Source organism: Pongo abelii, chromosome 11 (genome assembly GCF_028885655.2).
Source record: "Pongo abelii isolate AG06213 chromosome 11, NHGRI_mPonAbe1-v2.0_pri, whole genome shotgun sequence".
Lineage (NCBI taxonomy): Eukaryota > Metazoa > Chordata > Mammalia > Primates > Hominidae > Pongo > Pongo abelii.
The window spans coordinates 122,404,666-122,426,699 of NC_071996.2; the positions used below are offsets into that span (position 1 = coordinate 122,404,666).

General features: G+C 58.0%; 2 protein-coding genes across 2 annotated transcripts; both read right to left on the reverse strand.

The window, feature by feature from the left end:
* Positions 1-2,029: 2,029 nt before the first annotated feature.
* On the reverse strand, positions 2,030-6,127 carry FEV (FEV transcription factor, ETS family member). The gene is made up of 3 exons (XM_024243650.2): positions 5,967-6,127; positions 5,172-5,246; positions 2,030-3,199 (listed from the first exon to the last, which is right to left on the reverse strand). The coding sequence occupies exons 1-3, from the start codon at positions 6,016-6,018 to the stop codon at positions 2,607-2,609; spliced, it is 720 nt and encodes a 239-aa protein (XP_024099418.2). The 5' UTR covers positions 6,019-6,127; the 3' UTR covers positions 2,030-2,606.
* Positions 6,128-11,383: 5,256 nt separating this feature from the next.
* CRYBA2 (crystallin beta A2) lies at positions 11,384-14,613 on the reverse strand. The gene is made up of 4 exons (XM_054549052.1): positions 14,212-14,613; positions 13,300-13,441; positions 12,047-12,189; positions 11,384-11,593 (listed from the first exon to the last, which is right to left on the reverse strand). The coding sequence occupies exons 1-4, from the start codon at positions 14,370-14,372 to the stop codon at positions 11,446-11,448; spliced, it is 594 nt and encodes a 197-aa protein (XP_054405027.1). The 5' UTR covers positions 14,373-14,613; the 3' UTR covers positions 11,384-11,445.
* Between the last annotated feature and the right edge of the window lie 7,421 nt (positions 14,614-22,034).

Here is a 22,034-nt window from a genome sequence, read left to right on the forward strand (position 1 = left end):
ATTATCAATAGTAACAGTGGCGTCTGTGTAACAGGACTATAGGTTTGGCTTTTTATTTATTTATTTATTTATTTATTTATTTATTTATTTATTTTGATGGAATCTTGCTCTGTCACCCAGGCTGGAGTGCAGTGGTGCGATCTCGGCTCACTGCAACCTCTGCCTCCCGGTTCAAGTGATTCTCCTGTCTCAGCCTCCCAAGTAGCTGGGACTACAGGGGCCCGCCACCACGCTCGGCTAATTTTTCGTATTTTTAGTAGAGACGGGGTTTCACCGTGTTAGCCAGGATGGTCTCGATCTCCTGACCTCCTGATCCGCCTGCCTCGGCCTCCCAAAGTGCTGGGATTACAGGCGTGAGCCACCGCGCCTGACCCCTTCACGCGTCTTTACATGCTTCATCCAACCAATAGTTCATGGAGGAGGTCTTAGGTGTGTGTTTCCAAATTTCTTTGGAAAACTAGAAAAAATAAAGCGAAAAATAAAATGAAAATGAATAAAGACTCTTTCCCTGGCTAAATTCTTTGGGAAGGGGCGTCAGGCCCACCCCACACCCCCAACTGCCCAGCCTCCCGCCTGCATTGCCCCTTCCTGTGCCCAAGAAGAGGTATGCGCGTGGAAAAGAATAGCCAGGACTGCAGGGGAGAGGAGAGCCAGGGGCTTGCCTTGAGGAGCAGTTGCCTTGAGGCTGGGGACTGTCCCTTTAGGCACTTTCCCCAGTGTTGTTTTCCTCTAAGGGAAGGCGTTTAAGGCAGCTTTCCTGCCAACAGGTTTTGGAAAAGGTAAGAATAGAACTTAAGGGCAGTGGCCCTGGTGGGAGGGCGCAGTATTCAGAAGGGCCTCTAGGTGGTGAGGAAAGGGGCCCAGCCAGGAGAATAATCCACTCGACCCGCTTCCCAGGCTTCCAGAGGTCAGATGTGGGATGCAGAGTTCCCCTTTTCACCCTCCTCTCTGAAGGCCAAAGGAGACCTGGAGACGACTGGGTGCTGCAGTCCTCAGTCTGGCCAGGCACTTGCGGTTTGCACTGCGCGGCGCACAAAATCCTCCCCGGCTTTGGTACAAAGCTCTCCCCGGCGTACCCTCCTCCGACCAGCAGAGGGCGCGCACCGCCCGCGAGAAGGAGGTGCGGCAGCTAGACTCGGAGGGGAGGCTTCGAGCCGCGAGCGCAGGAGCCGGGCGGGAGACAGACCCCTTCTTCTACAAATGAGGAGGCCAAGCAGAAGAAAGACGGCGACAGATGTTGGGGGGAGGGGACGGTTTGTGAGGGATAGGGAGAGAAAGTCTAAGTGAGAGTAGGATGAGGAGGGGAGAGTGGTTGGGGAAGGGGATGAAATAAAGTGGCTGAGGGAAGGCTGAGGTGGGCTGAAGCTCAGCCAGGAGGGGATGAAGGTTGGGATGAGGTGAGGGGCGGGTGAAAGGATGGGCGAGAGGGGGAAGATGTGATGTGGGTGCCTGTTAGGATGGGGTGGGGTGAGGGGCGGGTGGAAGGATGGGTGAGATGAGGGGGTGGGGAGCGGGTGCCTATTGGGATAAGATGGGGTGAGGGGAGGGTGGAAGGATGGGTGAGAGGGGGAAGATGTGATGTGGGTGCCTGTTAGGATGGGGTGGGGTGAGGGGCGGGTGGAAGGGTGGGTGAGATGGGGAGGGTTGGGTGGGGTGGGGGTGGGGGTTGGGTGCCTATTGGGATGGGGTGGGGTGAGGGGTGGGTGGAAGGGTGAGTGAGATGGGGAGGGTGGGGTGCGGGTGTCTGCTGGGACGGAAGTAGGGATAGAGTGGGATGAAGGGCAACGGGAAGGGAGTGAGGCGAGCTGGGGTCGCCTGGCAGGGTGGGTATGAGGCAAGGCGGCTCCCTCGGGCTGAGCTCACCATTCAGGCCTCTTGCTCCCTGCGGGCGGCGCCCAAGCCCGCGCCACCCTCCTTCTCGGGACCTCTTTCTTGGCAGTTCTCTGCTCTGGCCCGAGATGAGCATCTCCCTGCTTTCCCCTAACCACGGGTTCTGGCGCAGCAAAGAACAGAGAGAGAGGAGGAAGCGGAGAGCTCAGGAGCTTTAATGGGGCTGAAAGGGTAAGAAACACACTGGGCCCTCCTGCGAGTGTGGGGACAGGAGGAAGGGGGCCGTGTGTCACGGAGGACGGTGGCTTTCACCAAACCTGCTCAGGTCCCAGGAAGGAGGACCGTGAGAGGCCTCCACGTGTTGAGGTGGGAGCAGTTCCTCGGGGAAGAGCAAAAGTGGGAAAAGATTTGGCACTCGTTAAAGAGAAGTGATATTGAATGGGGCTTCTAGGAGCCAGGCGGAAATGCACCGGAGTGGTGGGGAGACAACAGAGGTCCACAAATCCCCTCCGGGACCTGGAGACCGAGAAGAAAAAAAGTGAAAGAGGGCTCACATCGCCCTCCTCAGGGGACTGCGGGGTGGGACGGGAGCAAATCTAGTATCAGACAAGGATTGAGGAGCTCCGGTCCCGTCCCCCTGCTAAGTGCGGCAGGTGGAGTAAACTCTGGATTAGAGGACGGTTGACGGAAGCTCCCGGGCCCCTCCCCGGGATGCAGATGGGATCGGGTGAGACTCTGGGCGTGAGGGCGAGGCCGCAGGCACCCGACCGCCCCGTCTAGTGGTAATGGCCCCCCAAGTGAGAGGCTGCGGCCACGGCCCCGAAGGGCCCTGGCGGGGGCTGCAAGCTGGGACTGGGGTAGAGCGCGGCAGTGGCGGCTGCAGCGGTGGCGGCGGGGCCCGGGCCCGGCCAGTAGGAGAAGCCGGCAGGCGCGACCCCGGCCGAGGCGGCCATGAGGTTGAGTTTGGAGAGGCCGGGGAAGGGCAGCGGGGCGAGGCCGGCGGGCAGCTTGTAGAGCGCGCCGTCTTGGGCGGCGGCGGCGGCGGCGGCAGCAGCTGCGGCTGCGGCATGGGCGTGCGCGGGCGGCGGCTGGCAGGCCTGCGCCAGGCCCTGGAAGTCGAAGCGGTAGGCGTAGCGCTTGCCATGCACCTTGCTCATGATGTTCTTGTCGTAGTAGTAGCGCAGGGCGCGGCTCAGCTTGTCGTAGTTCATGTTGGGCTTGCTCTTGCGCTCGCCCCACCGCCGCGCCACCTCGTCCGGGTCCGTGAGCTTGAACTCGCCGTGACCGCCCTCCCACGCGATGCAGCCGGCGTTCGCGCGGTCAGCCAGCAGCTCCAGCAGAAACTGCCACAGCTGGATCTGTCCGCTGCCTGTGGGGAGGGGGGCGGTCAGCCACAGGCGGGAGCGGGGAGGCGGGAACTGGGTAAGAATGCTGGCGGGAAACCGACCCACCCCGGCAGGAACCGGCACTGGGGGAGGAAAAGTGCAAGTCAAACTGTCCAGCTGCGTTCGGCAGGAGCCGCCAGCCCGGGAGGGGCTGATCAGCAGAGTGGTATGTAGCCTTTACCGCGCTTTTGCACAATGGAAATGCGGCTTCCACTGAAGAGCACGTAGCTTTCCGGATGCACGGTTTTGTGGAACTTGGGGGTTGGGGGGAAGGGGAAGCATTGCCTCCCCCACGTGAGCGCAGCGGCGCACCAAGGCACTTGGCTTTCCAAGGCGAGCAAGGACAGATACCCGCCGTCACTCGCCATCTCAGCCGGGCTCCCTTATTTAGGGAAAAGCCGCACAACCGTACAGGGCGGCCTTGGGCAGAATGATTGGACTGCCCCATCCCAGCTGGACCACATCCAGAGGTGGGAAGGGACAGGCGTGCAGCAGGACGACCCCAACCACTGCTGGACAAGACCCATCTAGTCCCGAGTCCCCAAAGACGTAGTTGGACAGGCTACTCCTGAGGTGGAGTGGTGGCTGGCTTCCTTGGGACACCACATCCGACAGGAGTAGGAACAGTGGCCCCCTATACGTGACGGGAGGGGCAAGCTCTCATGGGCTCACTATCCCAGCCACCTTCGGGTGCGCAGGCCTCTGCGCTGGCCCTAAGAATTTGGCCTCCTATTTTCGGAACAGGCGGGATTCCCTGCCTACGAAGGTGCCATCGTTCTCGGGGCCTGATGAACAACTCTGAGGAGGGGAAAGGACCGAGCAGCTGTTGTGCTTGGCTACCAACCTCCTCCTGTCTTTGTGTGATCTCCCTCCGAATTCGGTTGCAGGAGGCAGCAAGGAGGTTTTTCCAGGATATGCGAGTGGTTAGAGAGTGGGGTCCCAGAATTCCTGCTCCCCTGCCTTGGAGCCTCAAGCAGACAGGCAGAGAAAAATCCCGATACAATTACCGCCACTCCCTTTTAGAATAAAACGGATTTTCCTCAAAGTGGTCTGCTTACTGCCTCAAATATAGTCTGGTGAACCCCTCTTCCTTTTTCAGCCACTGGCTTAGAATCCAGACGCTACCCTCCCCCATAATTTCAATCCCAATCCCTTCAAGCCAGCTCAGCAAAGAGCTTCCTGGTTTCTGGTCCTCAGAGTTAAGTTTTAGGGTCAGAAGCAAGGGAAGGTTTGGGTACAAAGGTGCACCTGGCACCAAAGGCGGAGCAACCTCAGCGGCTTGGATGCCCGTTCCCGTTGGGTATAGTTTCCTTCTGGATAAAACAGTCGCCAACCTCGTTTTTGTGGTTTCTGTCTCTTGGTGAGATCTAGGGTAACGACCGAGATGGGGACTGTGGGGAGACGCTGCTTGAAGAGCCAGCCGTCAAAAGGCTAATTTAGCGACTACCCGTGGAGCGCTGGTGGTGAACCTGGGAATCAATTGCAATCGTCTGGCAGACTTGGCCGGCAGAGATCAGCCGGCGTGAGTCAGCGCGGGAGGATGAAGCAGGTGGCAGTAGCCAGGGTCTAGTGATTGGGAAGCCCGCTGTGTTTGGGGAGTAATTCCCCCGGTTCCATTGCCGGCTGATGCTGCGGCCTTGAGCTCCTACTACCAGCAGGGAAAGGACCCTAAGTGTCCCAGCCCCTGCCCCAAAGCCTGGAAAACCATACACAGCAGCAAAAGGGCCTGGGGCTGGGATCCTCTCCATCTGCCTTGGCCTGCAACTCTTTTCCTGGTGCTCAGGAGATGCAGGAGCCAAAAACCAAGTGAATGTCTTCCCAAGGCCTCCCCACAACCAGGCCAGGACTCGGAGCTTCAGTGTGAACCCTGGGTCCACGCTGCTCCCACCTACTGTCCGCCTATGCCCTGACCCCAACCAATCTCGCCTCCGCCGCACAGCGCGCCAGCCATCTCACCTTTCTGAACCGCGGGGCTCAGCGGCCCCCAGCTCGGGTTCTTCCCTTCCTTGAAGAGACCGTCTCCGACGGGATCTGCAAGCAGCAGAAGGAAAGAATCAGGCGAATCCCGGGCGGAAGTTGTGGGCTTGACAAAAGGGCCCCGGGCCAAGGCTCAAGGGGGGTGTTGTGGTCCCCAGGCGCGAGGCTGGGGGCCCGGGCCACCCGGCTCCTCCTCCCGGAGCCTGGTCCAGGCGCGCTGCGCGGAGCCCCTCCATAGAGCCCAAGTCAGGAAACGCGTCCAGGAAAAAGGAAATCCGCTTTCCGAAGGGGCCGGCTGGAGCCTTATAAAGCCGAGCGGGGAACTGCGCCAGCCGAGCTGGAGCGCGGGGAGAGAAGAGGAGGGCGCCTGGAGGGCCGGCCCGAAGCTCGTAGCAGGAAGGTGAGGAGCCGTGAGAGCGCAGGGGCCACGCCCGCGGACCACAGCCTTCTGGTACGGCTCGGCCACAGAGTACTCCACCACGCCAGAGACCCCTGCTTCCCCTCTCAGGCTCTTTCGGGTCCCTGAGTCCCAGCTCTTGGCCCCCAGGCTCCCAATCTGCTCATTTCAACTCCTCTAGACCCTGCACTGAAACCCAGAGCTCTCTATCTGCCTTTAGGTCTCCCCAGTGCCCTAAATTACAATCGGCCCTCCATGCAACCCGAATCTCCGGACACTTCTCCTTCCCCTGGACCCCAGCACTCTCTTCCCATGCCTGAGCCTAGACATCCCGCCCCAGGTTTCGGTGCCACCAGCCTCCGGCTGGTCCCTGGTACCTGGCAGGTACATGTTGATCAGCAGGGGCTGGGAGGCGCCGCTCTGTCTCATCGCCGCCGGGGACTGGGCGGTGGGAGATGGGGGGGACGGGGAAGGGGGGCGAGGCAGGCTTTGCGCTCGGTGGCACCGATCCCCGCCCGAAGCGACCGCGGGTGACAAGGAGGAGAAGACGGCGCCGGGTCCAGCAGGGCCTGGCGGGAGGGGGCAGCCCGGGCGTGGCGGGGGTTGGGGAGGGTCCTGGAGAAACGCTTCCAGCTAAGGGGCCGCTTGGAACCCTCCGGCCCCCGCGCGGCCAGGGGCCGCAATTTCCGTTTTAATTAAAGCGCTGCCGCCTCGGCCCCCAGGACCCCGCCCCCGCCCCTCTTATCGTCCCATCGCAATAAAGTCTCCAACGCGCCGCGCCACAGCCAAGCGCACCCGGCAGCCCCCCGCGTCCCGCAGCCGGGGAGACGCGCGGGGGATGGGCCCGGGCCATGCGCCCTGATGGGGGCCTAGAGCGCGTGTCTTTTCCGCCTCCCTGACTCTCTGCAAACAGTGATGGGGCTGGTGTACCCGGCCCCACCTCGGACCCCAGCAGCCACAGCCCCCTCCCTAGTGCCCTTCTTCCAGTCGGCTCCCGCTCCACTCGCCGCTCACTCTCCTCCCCCTCCCTCCCTCTATCCCCACCCGGGTTCCCGTCTCCAGGCTGCGTTATCTGCATCTTCACTTTTAAATTTCCGCTTCCCTCCCTCTCGCCTGTCGCTGCGCTCCCGGCCCTGCAGCCGTTGCTCCCTTTATCTCTGCCCGCACCCCCGCTCCCTCCTCCTCTTCTCCCACTCTCTGCTCTTCCCTAGAGACCCGAACCCCTTCCCTGTCTCCTTCTTGCTTTGGCCCGTTTCCTGCCTTTCTAGGGCCCCCAAGCCTCAGGCCTGGTGCTTGAGGGTGCTGGGCCATCTCTCCTGGCAACTTATGATGGGTGGCCCCCTCTTCCGTCCTCCCCACCCCCTTCTAGGTCTTTCTTTACTGGCTATTCTAGGCTTTTCTCTCCGACTCTCATCTCCCCTCCAGCCTTCTCTCTCCCTCTCATCCTTCTCCCTCCCTCTCATCCTTCTCCCTCCCTCTCATCCTTCTCCCTCCCTTCCTTTTCTCATTCATTCAGTCCCCACAAATTAGTAGTGGCCTGGACTGCTGAAGGCCTCTAAAGATGTTGAGAATCTGTCCTGGCTTTCCCTGATGGGTTCCTGAGCCTCCTGCTACTTCCCTGTACAACTATTCCGCTCCCACCCTTCCCCATCCCCTGTCCTCCCAGTCTGCCACCCACCCTCACCACTACTCCCATTCTGGCTATCCCTGAACCAGGCTGGAGAGGTGGAGGGGTTAAGACAGGGTCGTGCACTGTACAAGGCTGAAATCTACTCCAAGAAAAGGATTCCTATTTCTAACTCATGCAAAGACGTTGATGTGGTTCCCAAGTGGCCTAGAGTCTCTCTGGGTACCTATGGGGCTTCCTGGCTCTGGAGAGGCAGGCTAAGGAGGATGCTGGCTGAAGATGAGGCTCCAGCTCAGAAGCCCACCTTCTGCAGCCTTGCAGTATGGAATAGCTACTATCAAAACTGGTATTCTCAAAGTCCTCTCTCACTGCTTGAGCCCAGGGGTGGAGGAGGCCTGGGAATGGGCAGGTCTCCTGCTAAGTGCCTGATCCTGGGGTGCCTGATTGAGGATGGCTGGAAACTCCTACTTCTGGGGTTCTACAGGGCCCAGGTTCACCCTCATTTGCTGCAACTTCTGGAGTGTTCATCTTTGCTCGTGGAGAGTGCAAAGGGCCAGGGAGAAGAGTGGGAGGCAGAGTGTGGAGAGAAAAATGAGGGATCCCAGGACCTGGGAGGATCCTAGTGGGACAGGGATGAAGCCTTCAGGATGTGGACTTGGAATCTGGTGGGAGCAAAGACTAGAGGTTGGAATGTTCCCTGTGAACCAAACTCAGGGCTCCGCAGAAGGGGAGGGCCTTGAAGGTGGGGTCAAGATCCCAATCCCTCTCCTTCTCATTCCTCTTTCTGCTTCCCCCACCCACTATGGACAGAAAACAAGGAGCAGGAGGTAAGAACAGAAAATAGCCAGGGGCAGGAGGTAAGAGCTGGGAAAGCTGGGAGACATCAAAATTCGACCACTTAATGCTCTCAGTGGGAGGCTAAGGTGTAAAGGAGAGGGTCCTAGAGAGGTCTACCCAAATATCCCAGCTGTGAGCTGGGCAAGGATCAACAGTACAGGCTTTATGCCTCAGTCTTACCCAGAAGTCATTTGCTGAGGGGGTGGAGCACCAGGAAATGTGTGGATGGGGGGCAGTCATCTCCATTCACCTGAGTCTTGATCTTCTCCATCCCCTCCTGCTGCAAGTACAGCTAGGGAAGCCAACAGCAGAGTCCTTGGCAGTTTCCCCTTCATCCCCTTCCTACCCTGCTGAGTGCTGGTCCCATGTGGTTCTGCAGATGGCCAGCCTGCCCAGAATGAACGGAGGACCAGAAGGTGAAAGCATTCGAGCTTAGACTGGCCTCTGCGACCCCCACTCCTTAGCTGTAGATGGATGTAGGGAGCAGAACATGACCTCTAAGTCCAGAAAACCTAGAAGGTCCATGCTGGCAAAGGCTGCAGCAAATATTAGCTCCCCTGACTTCTGCATTGCACAGATGGGGAAATGGAGACCCAGAGACCTGAGCCCAGTTCAGAGTCACACTTCTAGTTCCTGAAGCCATCTTGCTGATTCTTCCCAGCAACCACAGCTACCCCTGTAGGGAGAGCAGCTCAGTCAAGGGCAGATTCTAGATCTCCCTTTGCTCATTGCCTGCTCCCCAAAGCAAGCAGTGGGGAAGTGGCCTGCTGGGCTCTGAAGCCAGTTTGTCTGGGTTCTACTTTCAACTCCTGACTCTGCCATTTCCTGGCTATGTGACTTTGGGGGAAGTAACATAACCTCTGTACTGTACTTGCATCTCCTCATTTGTAAAATGGGTATGGGCCAGCGCAGTGGCTCATGCCTGTAATCCCAGCACTTTGGGAGGCCAAGGAGGGTGGATCACCTGAGGTCAGGAGTTCAAGACCAGCCTGGCCAGCATAGTGAAACCCCATCTCTACAAAAATACAAAAATTAGCCTGGCATGATGGCAAGTGCCTGTAATCCCAGCTACTCGGGGGCTGATGCGGAAGAATTGCTTGAACCCGGGAGGCGGAGGTTGCAAAGAGCTGAGATGGTGCCAACGCACTCCATCCTGGTCAACAGAGCGAGACTCCGTCTCAAAATAAAAATAAAAATAAATAAAAATAAAATGGTATGATAGTACCTGCCATACAGAATGATGAGGTTTATATGAGATAACACATGTGAAGGGCTTAGAACATATTCTAAACATGTAGCTATTGTAAATATTGCCATTCCACAAGGGGATGGGGAGGTGCCCATGACCAGCCAGGAACCCCAGGTTCCTCTGGGGCCTACAGAAGTTTGGGGCTCTGCTGAGGCCTGTGGCTTTTAGCCATAGCTCAGTTCAGCCTCCACCTAACAGCCTGGATTTAGGGCCAAGAACTCTGTGTTCAAATCCTGGTTTTGTCACCAATTAAGTGGGTCATGTCATCAAAGCTTCTCCTTGGACCCCCAGTTTGGTAAAATGAAATTGGAGAGTATTAGGAGGATTGAATGCAACAAGGGCCATGGACTCTAGAGCCCATTCGAGTGTAAAGCAAAATTTATACCCTACCCAAAGCTCACTCCCTTGGTCCCCTGACCCAACCCTAGGATCCACAGTGGGGAGGTAGGGGAAGGAGGTCCCTACATTGACTACCCCAGTGCTTTTCCATAACACCACAAACATTTGCAGGGGTTTCTCATGGAATCCTCCCAACAGCCCCTGTGAGACAGGCAGGACAGCGGTCAATAGCCCCAGTTTACAAGGTGAGGGAATTGGATCCCAGGTGTTCTGACTTATGGTCCAGAGCTCTTCCCAAAGGAGCAGCTGCCTGACTTTGCACAGCTGAACCTCTGGGGATTTCAGGCCCAAGTCTGACGCTCCCTGGCATTGTCCTGCCCTGCCTGGCCTGGGGCAATAATCAGAGCCACGCTTCCCCACTGATAGGTCCACTGGGGACTTGAAAACACAAGAATCCCTGAAGGACAGGATGAGGGGAGTCCCAAGAATCTTGAGAGGCTCTGTCTGTGTGGGAGTCGGGGGGCATCACCAACTGGACTGAAGAGAGAACTGGGAAAAAACACATTCTAGTGCCAGGGGCTCTAATGGCTGCCGCCATACTCAGCCCTGCCATGCCTGTGGGCACCTGCCACTTGCCCAGAATCCAGGCTCAGCAACTGAGGGGTGACTTCTACAGCTCACCAGTTTTCTGAATTGTAGGGAGGGAAAGGAAGAGTGAAGAGGGGGTGGTATGGAGCAGCTGAGAGGGGGGATATGAAGATGCTTTGTAAATGCTGGAGTTCAACACCACTGCAAGGGATTGTCATTGTTCAAAGGGTCTGGGGGCTGGGCTCAGAGGGTGGAAGTCTCCCCTTCGAAGGCCCTGGGAAGCAGTGGGGTTTCCCACTAACTCCCCTCCTGCGAATGGAGGAAAGGGGACAATGGCAGGAGGCTCAGGCTTCCCTGATTGGGCAGGGAACTGGGTGAAGATAAAGGTTGAAAATGCTCTGGGCTTACAGAGGAAGCCCAGAACTTCAGTGCATGGTAAGGAAGTTCTGCCCCGCATGATGGTGCCTGGGCCAGGGGATGTGTGGAAGCTGCAATCCAGCTATGAGCTCTGCTGTGGGGGTGTGTCCACCCCACCCACAAGATGGCAAAGGTGCCATCTGAGCTAGCAGTACCCCGGGCCCATAGTGGTGAACCTTACCAAGGAGAGGTTTGGGACTGGTACCATTTAACAGAATTGCTAAGGTGGTTTTTTTGTTTGTTTGTTTGTTTGTTTGTTTTTGTTTTTTTTTCCAGAGTCTTGCTCTGTCACCAGGCTGCAGTGCAGTGGCACCATCTCGGCTCACTGCAGCCTCCGCCTCACAAGTTCAAGCAATTCTCCTGCCTCAGCCTCCCAAGTAGCTGGGATTACAGGTGTGCACCACCACACCCAGGTAATTTTTGTATTTTTAGTAGAGACGGGGTTTCACCATGTTGACCAGGATGGTCTCAATCTCTTGACCTTGTGAGCCACCTGCCTTGGCCTCCCAAAGTGCTGGGATTACAGGAATGAGCCACCGTGCCCAGCCAGAATTGCTAAGATTCTTACCAGCACTTTGCTGTCAGCCCCACCAGAGCCTACCCACACACAACCTCAGCCAGCTTACACTTGGTAGCCAAGGATTCTAGAGCCTGTGGGGAGGGTCAGCTTGGCAGAGAGGGACCTTCAGAAAGATGAGGATGGAGATCACAAAGCAGGACACCAAGGAGGCAAGAGGGGCAGGAAGATTCAGGAACCTTTATTGAGTGTCCTCAGGGAAGGTGTCTGGGGCCATGGAGCCTAGTGCTGGACTCTCCGGATGGACTGCAGCTGCCCAGTGTGGGCCTGTGTGCCGAACTCACTGTAAGTACGGAACTGTCCGCTGTGCTGGTCCCGCTCCAACACGTACTGGTAGCCTCGGTAACCTGGGTACTGGTAGGCCACCCACCTAGGCCAGTGAGGGTACAGGGGCGGGGAGTAAGCTCTGCCCCCACCCCCACCCTATGTTCTCCACTAGCAGCCCTCCTTTTGTAGCTCCCAACCCCCAGCCCCAAAATCATTGCTTCAACTTTCCCTACGTGGCTCTCTCCCTCCCCTGCCCACTGCTTCCAGTCTTCCTATCACCGTTCTCGTCCAGTCTTCTATATCCACCCCCTATCGCCTCCATCCCCTCATGTTCTCCAGCCCTTCATCTGTGCCCATATTGTCCGCTGCCCTCCATTCTCCTAGGACCTCCTCATTTCCTCCCTTCCAGTCTGACTTCATCATCTCACCTCCCCTTGCCTCCAAGTCCCCAATATCTCTCTTAGCACCCTCCCCATATCGCTTTTCTCCACCCTCTTCCTTGGTCCCCATTGCTTCCCTGCTCTTCTGTCTCCCTGGTTCCAGTTCCAGGACTCACGCTCCGGAGCTGACTCTGAGGGAACCCACATCCTTGCTGGCCCAGCCCATGGAGGGCAGGGATGGGTAGTCATCAACGAGGTCAAACTTGCAGCCTTGGAAGCTGTCCCTCTCAAACAGTGTCACACGACTGTCATTGTGGTTCTGAGGCACAGCAAGGTCAGGACAGAAATATCAGGGCTTCCAAAGGGTTAACAGATACATCCTCTGCCTCACTTCCCCCACACACTGCCCCACACAAGCTGTGCAGCTGTCTAGGACCCACAGGCACTCCCAGAGCTCACCCCATCCGCTCCCTGGCAGTCTGGGAAAGGGATCACTCAGAGGCTCCCCCGAACCTGGCCCCTCCCATGGCTTTGAGATAAGGAGGTGATTGGGGGGATAGGATTTCCAGAGACCCTTTCAGGTCAGGACTACAGAGCATCTTGTGACGTGGGCCCATTTTGCAGGAGCAAAATCAGAGGTCCTTGGAGAAATCTGTCCCATTCACCAAGACAGTTCCCTGAGGGCCTCATTGACTAACTACCCAATCCCCTGTCCAGCCCCTCCGCACAGCCTCTCACAGATTAGTGCCCAGCTAAGAGGTACTGGATGGCAGAATCAGAATAGACATGTCAGGGCATCAATACTGATTGCATCTTGGCTCCGGCCTTCCCACTGCAGGGTTCTTCAGCCTCTTGGAACAGAAGAACTGGGCTGGCCTGGGCTGGGTCCTCTGCTCTCCACTTCCCAGCCCTACCAGTAACCAGGTCGGCACAAATGGAAAATGAGGTCCTCTCTTGCGGTGTATTTGATTCATTACCAACACCCTCACATACACAATAACACACACACAAACACACACTGAGACTGACTCTTTTCAGTGACCCTGGGCAAGCCACTTTGTCCCTTTGAGCCCCATTTCCACACCAGTGTATGGGGCCAACAGCAGCCACCCTGACCTCACATGGCTGTGTGACGACAGAGGCACTCACTCACACGTGTGGACGATTGAATGTGGGGAAACCCTGGGCGCTCAGGACTGGGATGGCCTCAGCGCTGTCCGTGGTGATGATTTCTGGACTCCGGGCCTACGCCCACAATCCCAACTTTCTTGGAGACACCCTTCTGATGCTGAGAAATAATGCTACTACCACCCATCTGGGAGTTTATTTACACACCCCCCATGCAGGGCTTGAACAGCCTTTCTAGGCGCCACGGTGAGGCCAGGGCCTGGAGCTAGGAGGCAGAGGAGGAGAAGTGGGCTGTGCTCACCGCGCAGAGCACTGGCCGGAAGGACAGCAGCTGGTTGCTATTGTGGCTGCTGCTGCCACTCCAGGCGCTCCAGCGAGGATAGTCTCCCTTTTCCAGAATGAACTGCTGTCCCTGGAAGTCGGGGTACTCAAAGGCCACCCAACTGGAAAAGGAGAAGAGCTGGGAGGTATCTGCCCCAGCCGCACCCTCTCTGCCTTCCCCTTGCTGGCCATGATTGAAAAGACTGAGAAGCACAATGTTTTTCTCCAACCCCAAACCCTTCCCCTGACACCCCCATTGTATGGCAATCCAGCCCCTCTCGGGACTAAAGGTCCGAAACCTGCTGCTCTCTGGGGTTTGAGGCGCCCAGGCTTCCCCCTCAAGGACCCCAGGTTGGGAAAGAGTTTTCCTGGTTATGAAGATCCCCCGACCAAGTGCTCCTGCCTCAAGGGTTTAGGCCTTTGCATAGGGACACATTGGAGGACCCCTCCCGAATATCATAGCAAAAACTGGGACCTCAGTTGGGGCAGGGGTAGGGGGCGGCAGGGTGGGAAAAGCTGGGCTCTGGGAGACCAGGGTGGGGCCGAGGAAAGGGATTGGGTTTCTTTTGTTAAGCCAAGTGCAGAGCCTTCTAATTTTGCACAGAGAAAAACTCTGGGAAGGATGTTAAGTACACTAGAAACCCCTTCACGGTGGGGTCCCATAGGGACCCTCGAGGGGTCGCTTCTCGCCTGTGTCTCTTTAGCTAGCACAAAAATACAGTTTCCCATGATTTATCTTGCGATGGGTAGGGAATTTTGGGAAGGCTATGGGGTTTCCCATGTTGGCAGGTCTCTCCAGGGCTCACAGGACAGGGGGCTGAGGCTCTGAGCGTGGGCCGGTGGAGCCCAGCGCCCCTCAACCCAGCCCAGCCGCGGCCAGGCAATCACTCACACGCCGTTTTCCACCTTGACCGAGCGCACCCTGGGCAGGCCTCCGCGCTCGCAGACGTTCGCACAGTCGCTCAGCAGCCGACAGCGACGGCCCTGGAAGTCCTCCTCGTCCCAGAGCGTGAGGCTGGCGGGCGCCGGGCCAGGCGCGGAGGCGCTGCTCATGCCGCTGCGGACAGGAAGGGTGGAACCACGCGCTCAGCGTCTCAAGACCCCGGTTTCGAGCCACAGCCCGCCCAACCTGGGTAGGGAATGAAGAACCCGGGGGCTGGACCCGGCCTAGCTCTGGACCCGGCTGCCAGGGGCTCGCAGTCTTCCCGCGCTCCCCTCCCTTCCCCACCCCAGCAGCGGGCATTCACCGGGTGGGTGACGCGGCACGCGAGGGAAATGGACGGGCTGCGAGGCTGCGCGCGGCCGGGCGGGCCAAGCTTTATACCCGGGCCTTGTCCCCCTGCCCGCACCCTTTCCCTCGGGGGTGGGGTCGCTGACTCAGCAAGCAGACTGCGGTCGGCTCTGGTCTCCGCTGGAGAGCCGAGGCCTCTCCCGCAGCCGCCGCTGTGGCCCCAGCCCGCGGGGAAGACAACAGAAAGTGCTGAGGCGCGCACCCCGCGCCCGCCGCAGCCCAGGCTGACTCCGCGCTTTCTTTCTTTCCAGCCTGAGCCAGGCAGGGCACGCCAGGCCTCAGGGCAGAACGCGCCCTCCCCTGTCCCGGCCCTCTGGGACGAAGGGACCTGGCCTCCCCGGGGCCTCCGGCTAAGACCGCGCTGCTGACTCGCTGAGCGGAAGTTCTTCCCAGAGTCTAATCGCCAGCCTTCCTCGGCCCTAGTCCAGGCCTCTCTTTTGGGCGATGCTAGGGCGGAGGTAGAGAAGGCTCTGCCCAAAGGATTCGCTTCATGTGCTCAGTCCTCTTTTTCCTGGAGGATCGGTCCATCGCGGCCCCTTTCCTCCCAAGCGTGCGTTCCCAGATCCTGCGCCGCGCCCCAGCGGTGTCCTCGGGCCCGGGAAGGAGAGGAGGCGGTGGTCAGGACCCGCCACGCGGCGGCGCCGGGCGCTGGAAACGACCGCCCGAGGGCCGCGCGGTTTACTCAGTGTTTAGGCATAATAGCCACCCAGGGAGTGGCTCGCCGCGGGAGGTAGGGCTTTAGCTCTGCTCAACCCGTGCCGCTGCGGGTCTCCCACAAAGCTCCAGGCTCTAAGGGTTCCAACCCTGACGTCTGCCTGAGAGTTAGCAGCTGAGGATGAAGCACTTAATTCAGGCCGAGCTCTCTGCTCAGGCTTTCGGGTGCGTGAACTCCATCAATTCTAACACTGACCTGTTAGGAAGATACTCTTATTGTCCTACATTTCGCAGATGAAGAAGTGGAGGCCCAGAGGGCTTTGGAATGTGGTGCAGGGGCCACAGCTAAGAAATCTCCCAGGGCCGGGCGCAGTGGTTCACGCCTGTGATCCCAGCACTTTGGGAGGCCCAGGTGGGAGGATCTCTTGAACCCAGGAATTTGAGACCAGCCTGGGCGACATGGTGAAACCCCGTCTCTGCAAAAACAAACAAAAATTAGCCGGGCATGTTGGCATGCGCCTGTAGTCCCAGCTACTTGGGAGCCTGAGATGGGAGAATTGCTTGAGCCCAGGAGGTGGAGGTTGCAGTGAGCCGAAATCAAGCCACTGCACTCCAGTCTGGGCGACAGAGTGAGCTGGGGAAAGGCGGCGGCGGGGGTGGGGGTGGGGGGTGTAGAGAAAGGGGGAGGGAGAGGAGGAAGAGGAAAATGTTGGGAGCCCCAAAAAGGTTGGGAGCCCCAAGGGGATAGCTCCAGGTAGGAAATTTCCTCACCACTTGCAGTGGAATTTTCTAACCACAGCAAATGAGACGCAAAGGCTTCTTGCAAAATTATAGGTTTTCCTTAATGGTGGTGGGTGTGGGTGGGGATATTCCAGCAGAGGTGAGAGGGGTGAGTGAGAAGGGAGCTAATATTTTGTTGCTCCCACGAGTCACATGCTTCCCTTATGGGTCCTCACAACAGTCCAGCGAGTTAGGTTTGCGTGTACCGATATGGAAACAGAGGGTCAAAGAGGTGCAGGGCCTTGTCCAAACTCACATGGCTAGCCAGTTTCAGAGCAAGAATCGAGCTCAGACCTTTGGAAGCCAAAGCCTGTGCTCCGCCACTGTCCATTGAAGCTCCTGTGCCAAAAAGTGCTCACAGGCCAGCTGTGGACACTCCCAGAAGCCTTGCCACACCAGCTTGCCTTCTAAGCCTTCTTCCCAGTGTTCCATGCTCAGCCCAACTCAGAGCCTTTGCATTTGTTGTTCCAGCTACCTGGAGTGTCTTGGTCACAAGATCGTAGCATGGCTGGCTCCTGTGTCAACTTCTCGGTGATGCTGTTCCAGGCACCCTTCCATCCATCACATCAGCCTTTTTTCTTTCTAGCATTTATCACGCTGTAAAGTTATCTTTTTCATCTTGTGTTTATGGGTGTAGCAGCATCTCCCTTACCAGAGTGTAAGCTCCATTTGAAAGGGCAGGGACTGTGACTTGTTCTCAGTTGTTATCCTCAAACCTAGCACAGTGCTGGATGCGTAGTAGGCACTCAATAAAACTTCTTGAACGAGTGAATGAACAAGGTGGTCAGGCGTGGGCCAAATGTCCACGGGAAAAGGGGTGTAGAGAAAATTCTCCAATGGAAGCGGGGGTGCAGTGCTTGGCAGCTTGCTCTCCCCCCTCTGAAGTTCTGGGTTGCTGAGAGCAGGCGCTGGGGGCAGACAGAGGATCCCTTGGGCTCTCTTTTCCCCGGTGAGGAGTTACTGTTGGAGCTCGCAGTGTGTGTGAAGATGGGTGCCAACAGTACAGGGCCCTAGAACTGGGCATGGCGGTAGAGTCCGAATGAGGAGGATATGGGTCAGAGATGGGACAACCTCAGGCAAGTTTGACTGGGGGTGAGGTCAGAACCGTGTCCTGATTCCCTACCCTAGCGGGGGTTTGAACAAACACAAACCTCAAGGAGGGAATACAAACTACAGACTGGGGCACGAGCCAGTTCTGGACCCTTGGTGTCCCAGTCTTTGCCTTCAGTGTCACCAGCCCGGGCAGGGGTGAGGGGTGAAGAATCAGATCTCGCCTTCCCCCATCTCTATCCGACAATTCTGGATTCGGCCACCAGAGGGCAGGAGCAGGCCGCGCTGGCCCGAAAGCTGGCGCGGAGGGCGGGGTGGAAGGGGAGGTCCAGGTCGGGAGGGGCCGCGGGCGCGGGTGGCTAGTGCGTCAGGCTGTGCGTCTGCGCTGTCCCTGACGCGGGCGCCAAGTGTTGGTCAGAGGGTGTGGGGGTGTCTGTCGGAGACTGGACACTGTGCACCGAGCGGGGCTGGGGGCTGGGGGCTGGGCGTACTCTCGAGGGTCGGGCTCCACGTGTGGGTCCCAAGGCGGCATTCTGCAGGAGTGGTGCGTCTCGCCTTTTCCAGGGTTAGGGGAGGAGGAAAAGCGGGGAGGCCGTCCAGCCGAGGTCCAGGTTAGAATTAGAAGTCCCGCTTGGAGTTGGGGAGGGGACCCCGTGTGTGAGAAGGGCCCCTGCTCCTCCTCCAGTGTGAAGCTCTGGTCTTGGCGGCAACCAGCCTCTCCCCTTCTCTACCTTGTCCCTCCTCGTGGAAATGGTATGGAGGTACCCCCCACCCCCTCACCCATGGCTTCTAGTTCTAGTAAGTGCGACCAGCTCTCTCAGAAATGGGCATACCCACCACCACCACCCACAGTCACTGGCCCAGAAGACCTCTAAACATCTCAGGGTTCCCCAACGCCCTCAGCCCCTCCTGACTTTAGGCCTCACAAGCCAAAGAGAAGAACCACTGAGGGGAAGGGGCTTCGAGACAGCCCTGCCTACTGTGCCAGGAGAGAACTCTGGGATTGATAACCCCCCTTGGGTACCACGGACCCCCTCCTGGTCTCCTCGTTTCCCTACCAGGCTGGTCCAGCTCTGCTCCTCTCCCCAGCTGCCGTGCCCCCCCCCCCACCCCTAGCAGCTGTTCCTGTTTATTTTCCCAGATCAGTTGCGCCCAGAGCTTCCTGAAGGATGGGTGCCCAGGTGGCTTTGTTTGCCAGCTCAGCACAGTCACCCCTACCCCCTCCACATCCACAGCCTGGCCTTGGGGCATGAAGCGGGGAATTAGGTAGACAAAAACCAGCAACCCCAGTCGACACCTCACAGAGCCCTCAAAATCTCACAGAGATCTTATCACCCTCAGGGACCCCCATCCTGACCTCATTCAGTTCTCCGTCTCACATTGGGACGTTTGAGTCCCACAAGGAAATCCTCAGGAACTCACCCCATCCCTAGCCACCATCTCCTGCCCTCTGATTTCACCGAAACCCCCGTCCCATGCAGATCCATAAGATCCCACAGAGAATCCTTTGAGCCTAAGTCCCCTCCATGAGGCCCTCAGATCCCACCCAGACCCCCATCCCATGTGGGGACACATAGATCCTGCAAGGAAGCCCTCAAACCCACTCCTAAGCTCCTGCCCAGATCTCCATCCTAGAAAAAGCCCTGAGAATCCTAAAGAAGTGGCACCTCTCTCACCTAGAGCCCCACCCCAGGAACAGCCTGACTGCTCAGTACTGCTGGGCAGCGGAGAGGGGCTGGTGGCCAATGTCCCCTCCTCGAGCGGGTCGCCTCCCAGCCCTCCCCCGTCATTTTACTGGGAAATCATCCAGGGGTTGGGTACTGAAGATGCAAATTCAGGAAAGGGTGCCTTCCCTCACCCTGCCACCATTACCAGCCCCTCCTTTCCACCCCTGCTTCTCTGGCCCCCGCCCCCACCCCCAGTCTGGAGCCCAGAACCAGCAGATGAGCACCTTCCCTGGGGCTGTGCAGGACTGGTCTCCTGGGAGACAGAGATAACGGGTACAGAGACCAGCCCAGTTTGGGCCAGTTAGGAGTCCCACCCACACAGACCCATTATTCTATCCCACTAGAAACAGAGCCCCTCTCCTCTGCCCCTCAGTGGGGTTAGAGAACTGGCCACCATCCAGGGAGCTGGCAGGCAGCTTTCACCATCACTCACACACCCAGACACAAAGCCACAGGGCTGGCACAGGGTGACAGGGAGAGGGCACACACAGACCCACGTTCAGTCAGATGGAGACAGAGTCATCCACAGTTCCAGGCACATAGATGTGATCCCGCAAGCTTCGCATGTGAATAGTCTCATTCTAGGATTTGATAGAAACCTCAATGTCATATTCATGTATGGGCAGACACTTGGTCACACTTATTCCTCAAAGATTTAATACGATGTACTATGTGCCACGGACTGTACTGGGCACTGGACTCACACACAAGTATGCCCCATCATTTTCACATGTGCACATACCCACTCCACAGTCACCCAGGGAGGCATCAGCTCAGCCACCCACGCAGGGTCATACAGACACTGAATGGTGAAGAGAGTGGGTTAAGAGGCTGTTGTGATGATTTAAATGCATGTAAAACAGAACAGGCCTGCAACGTCCACCCAATAAATGTCCGCCGCCGCTGTTGCTGTGGTTGTGGTTATAACTGGCTCTGACGCACCTGCTTCCCACCACCCCTGGGGCTGGCCTGGTTGGGGGGTGGTCAGGCTGCAAGCATGGCTCTGGGAACTGTACCCTCCATCTCACCCTGGCCCCTGGCAGAAGCCAGCCTAGTGCTCAGGACGGAGCGCCTTCCTGCCTCACCCTATTTGAACCACTCCTCAGTTCACGACCTCAGTTTGGGAAGGTTGGAAGGGTCAGAGAGGAGTGTGCCAATTTCCTTTGTTCTTGCTTAGGCCTCTGCTCTCTAGGAAAAAATGCTTGGGAACCGAGCCGAGGATCTGGCTTCTGGTGTTGGTGCTTGTCCTGGTGCCATTTGGGGCTTTTGGTCAGTCAGTCCCCTCTTAAGGCCTCTGTTTTTTACCTGTAAACTAAGCTGGCTGTGGGTCCTGGAGGGGCCTCCCAGCCTTGACTCCTGTGATGCCTCTGAAAAGTTCCTTCCCCTCCCTATCCAGCCTCAGCCTGCCCCACCCACCCACCCATCTGGCCTAGCCAGAATGAGGGGGCGAGTTGCCACGGTCTCCATGGGGACTAATCTCCAAGAAGGTCAGTGAGGCTCTGGTACTGCCTTGGCCGGATGGGGATTAGCACCTGGGTATGAGCCTCCCCCCTGCCACCCAGTGTCTCCACTCCCAGGTCCCTCCACTCTCACACAGACCCTGGGCGGCCTCTAAGCCCAGAAATTCCAAGGCTAGGCCAAAATCATTGGGGTGGGTGGGGGCAGGGCAGCTGCCATAGCTGTTGGCTTGTCCATCTGTGGCCAAGAGGGAAACTGAGAGAGATGGAGTCAGATCTGTACCCCTCACTGGCCCCCGGTGTCCAGCCACGGCCTGGGCCTTGCCCCTCCCTCACGTTCTGTCCTTTAATGGGAGGAGATGGGCTTCCAAGATAAGGGTATTACTCTCCCCCCACCTCCAAACCTGTCTGCCACCTAGAAATCACCTCTTTATCCTCTGCTGGGGCTAATTCCCGCCCCAGTTTGGGGTGGGATGGGGCTGTTTTGCAGTTTCCCCTTTTCTCCATACACACGATGCCTCCCACCTCTGGTCCCCTGAGCCCTAGCCCCATGTCTCCACATCCCCGATCTCTCTCAGTGTACATCTCTTGTTATCTTGAATTGTCTCCATGTGTCTCTCTCTGTTCCTCTTTCTTGGTTTCTCTCTGGTCATCTCTGCCTCTGGTCTCGCTCTCACAGTCTGGGGTCTGCAGCCTCTGCAGCCCCTGGGATACCCCCTGTGTTCTCACACTCCTCTGTCCTTCAGCCTATGCTCTTGGTCTCTTTCTCATCCTTCTCCATTTCTCTTCTGCTGTTTCTCAGCTGATGCACTCCAACCGCTCAATCCCTTTTCCACTTCCCCCACTACCTGGTCCCTCCCCCACCCAGGGTGCTGACAGGGACGACAGGAAGCAGGCTCCAGCTTTGAGCAGGAGGGGGAGGGGGCCTGCCTTGCACAGCAGCTGCTGAGTGCCCCCCTCCCCACGCAGACCCGCACCTGCAGGCCTGCCCGGCACTGGGAGACTCCGCCCTGTGGCAGCAGAGCAGCAGAGGAGGGACCTGGATGAGAGGCCAGATCCCTGGTAATGGCCAGCAAATGCAGTCTTGGGGATGGATAGGGGGTGGGGGACTGGGGAAATTAGGCCCCGGGGTGAAGGGGCAGTAATTCTCAGTCACCAGGAAATATCCCAGCCCACTGGGTGGCTGCCTCCTTCTCACCACCCTCCCCTCAAGGCCGTGTGTGTGTGTGTGTGTGTGTGTGTGTGTGTGTGTGTGTGTGTGTGTGTGTGTTTGGGAGGGGGTCGTTCCAGGCAGAGACCTCTTTGTTATGCAGACCGAGGGTGTGGAATCCTGGCCCCTGTCATGGTTGGGGAGGGAAGGGAAAGCCCTCAAAGACACAGGGAAGGTGCACCAGGACCATGCCAGGCCCCTGACAGGCAAATCTTTCAGTGCCAGGCAAAGAGTAAAGGGCTGGCCCAGGACAGAGCCTGGTCAGGGGGGCCAGGAGAGGGCTGCACACACCCTAGCCCAGGACCCAAGGACCTTCCCCAGCCCCTGGGGCTGCTCCATGAAGAGCCCTGCTGTAGTCCACCCTCTCCCCCGACCTGCCTGGGATCTGTCCAACGCCATCTCGCCCCTCCTCCCCTTTCTCTCTCTGTGCCACGGACTCGGGCTTAGCAGATCCTTTGGGACCTCTGGGTAGTTGGGTGACATAGAGGCACTAGAGCGGGTGGTGGTTGAGGGGACAATCCAGCACCTCTAGGAACATGCAATTTG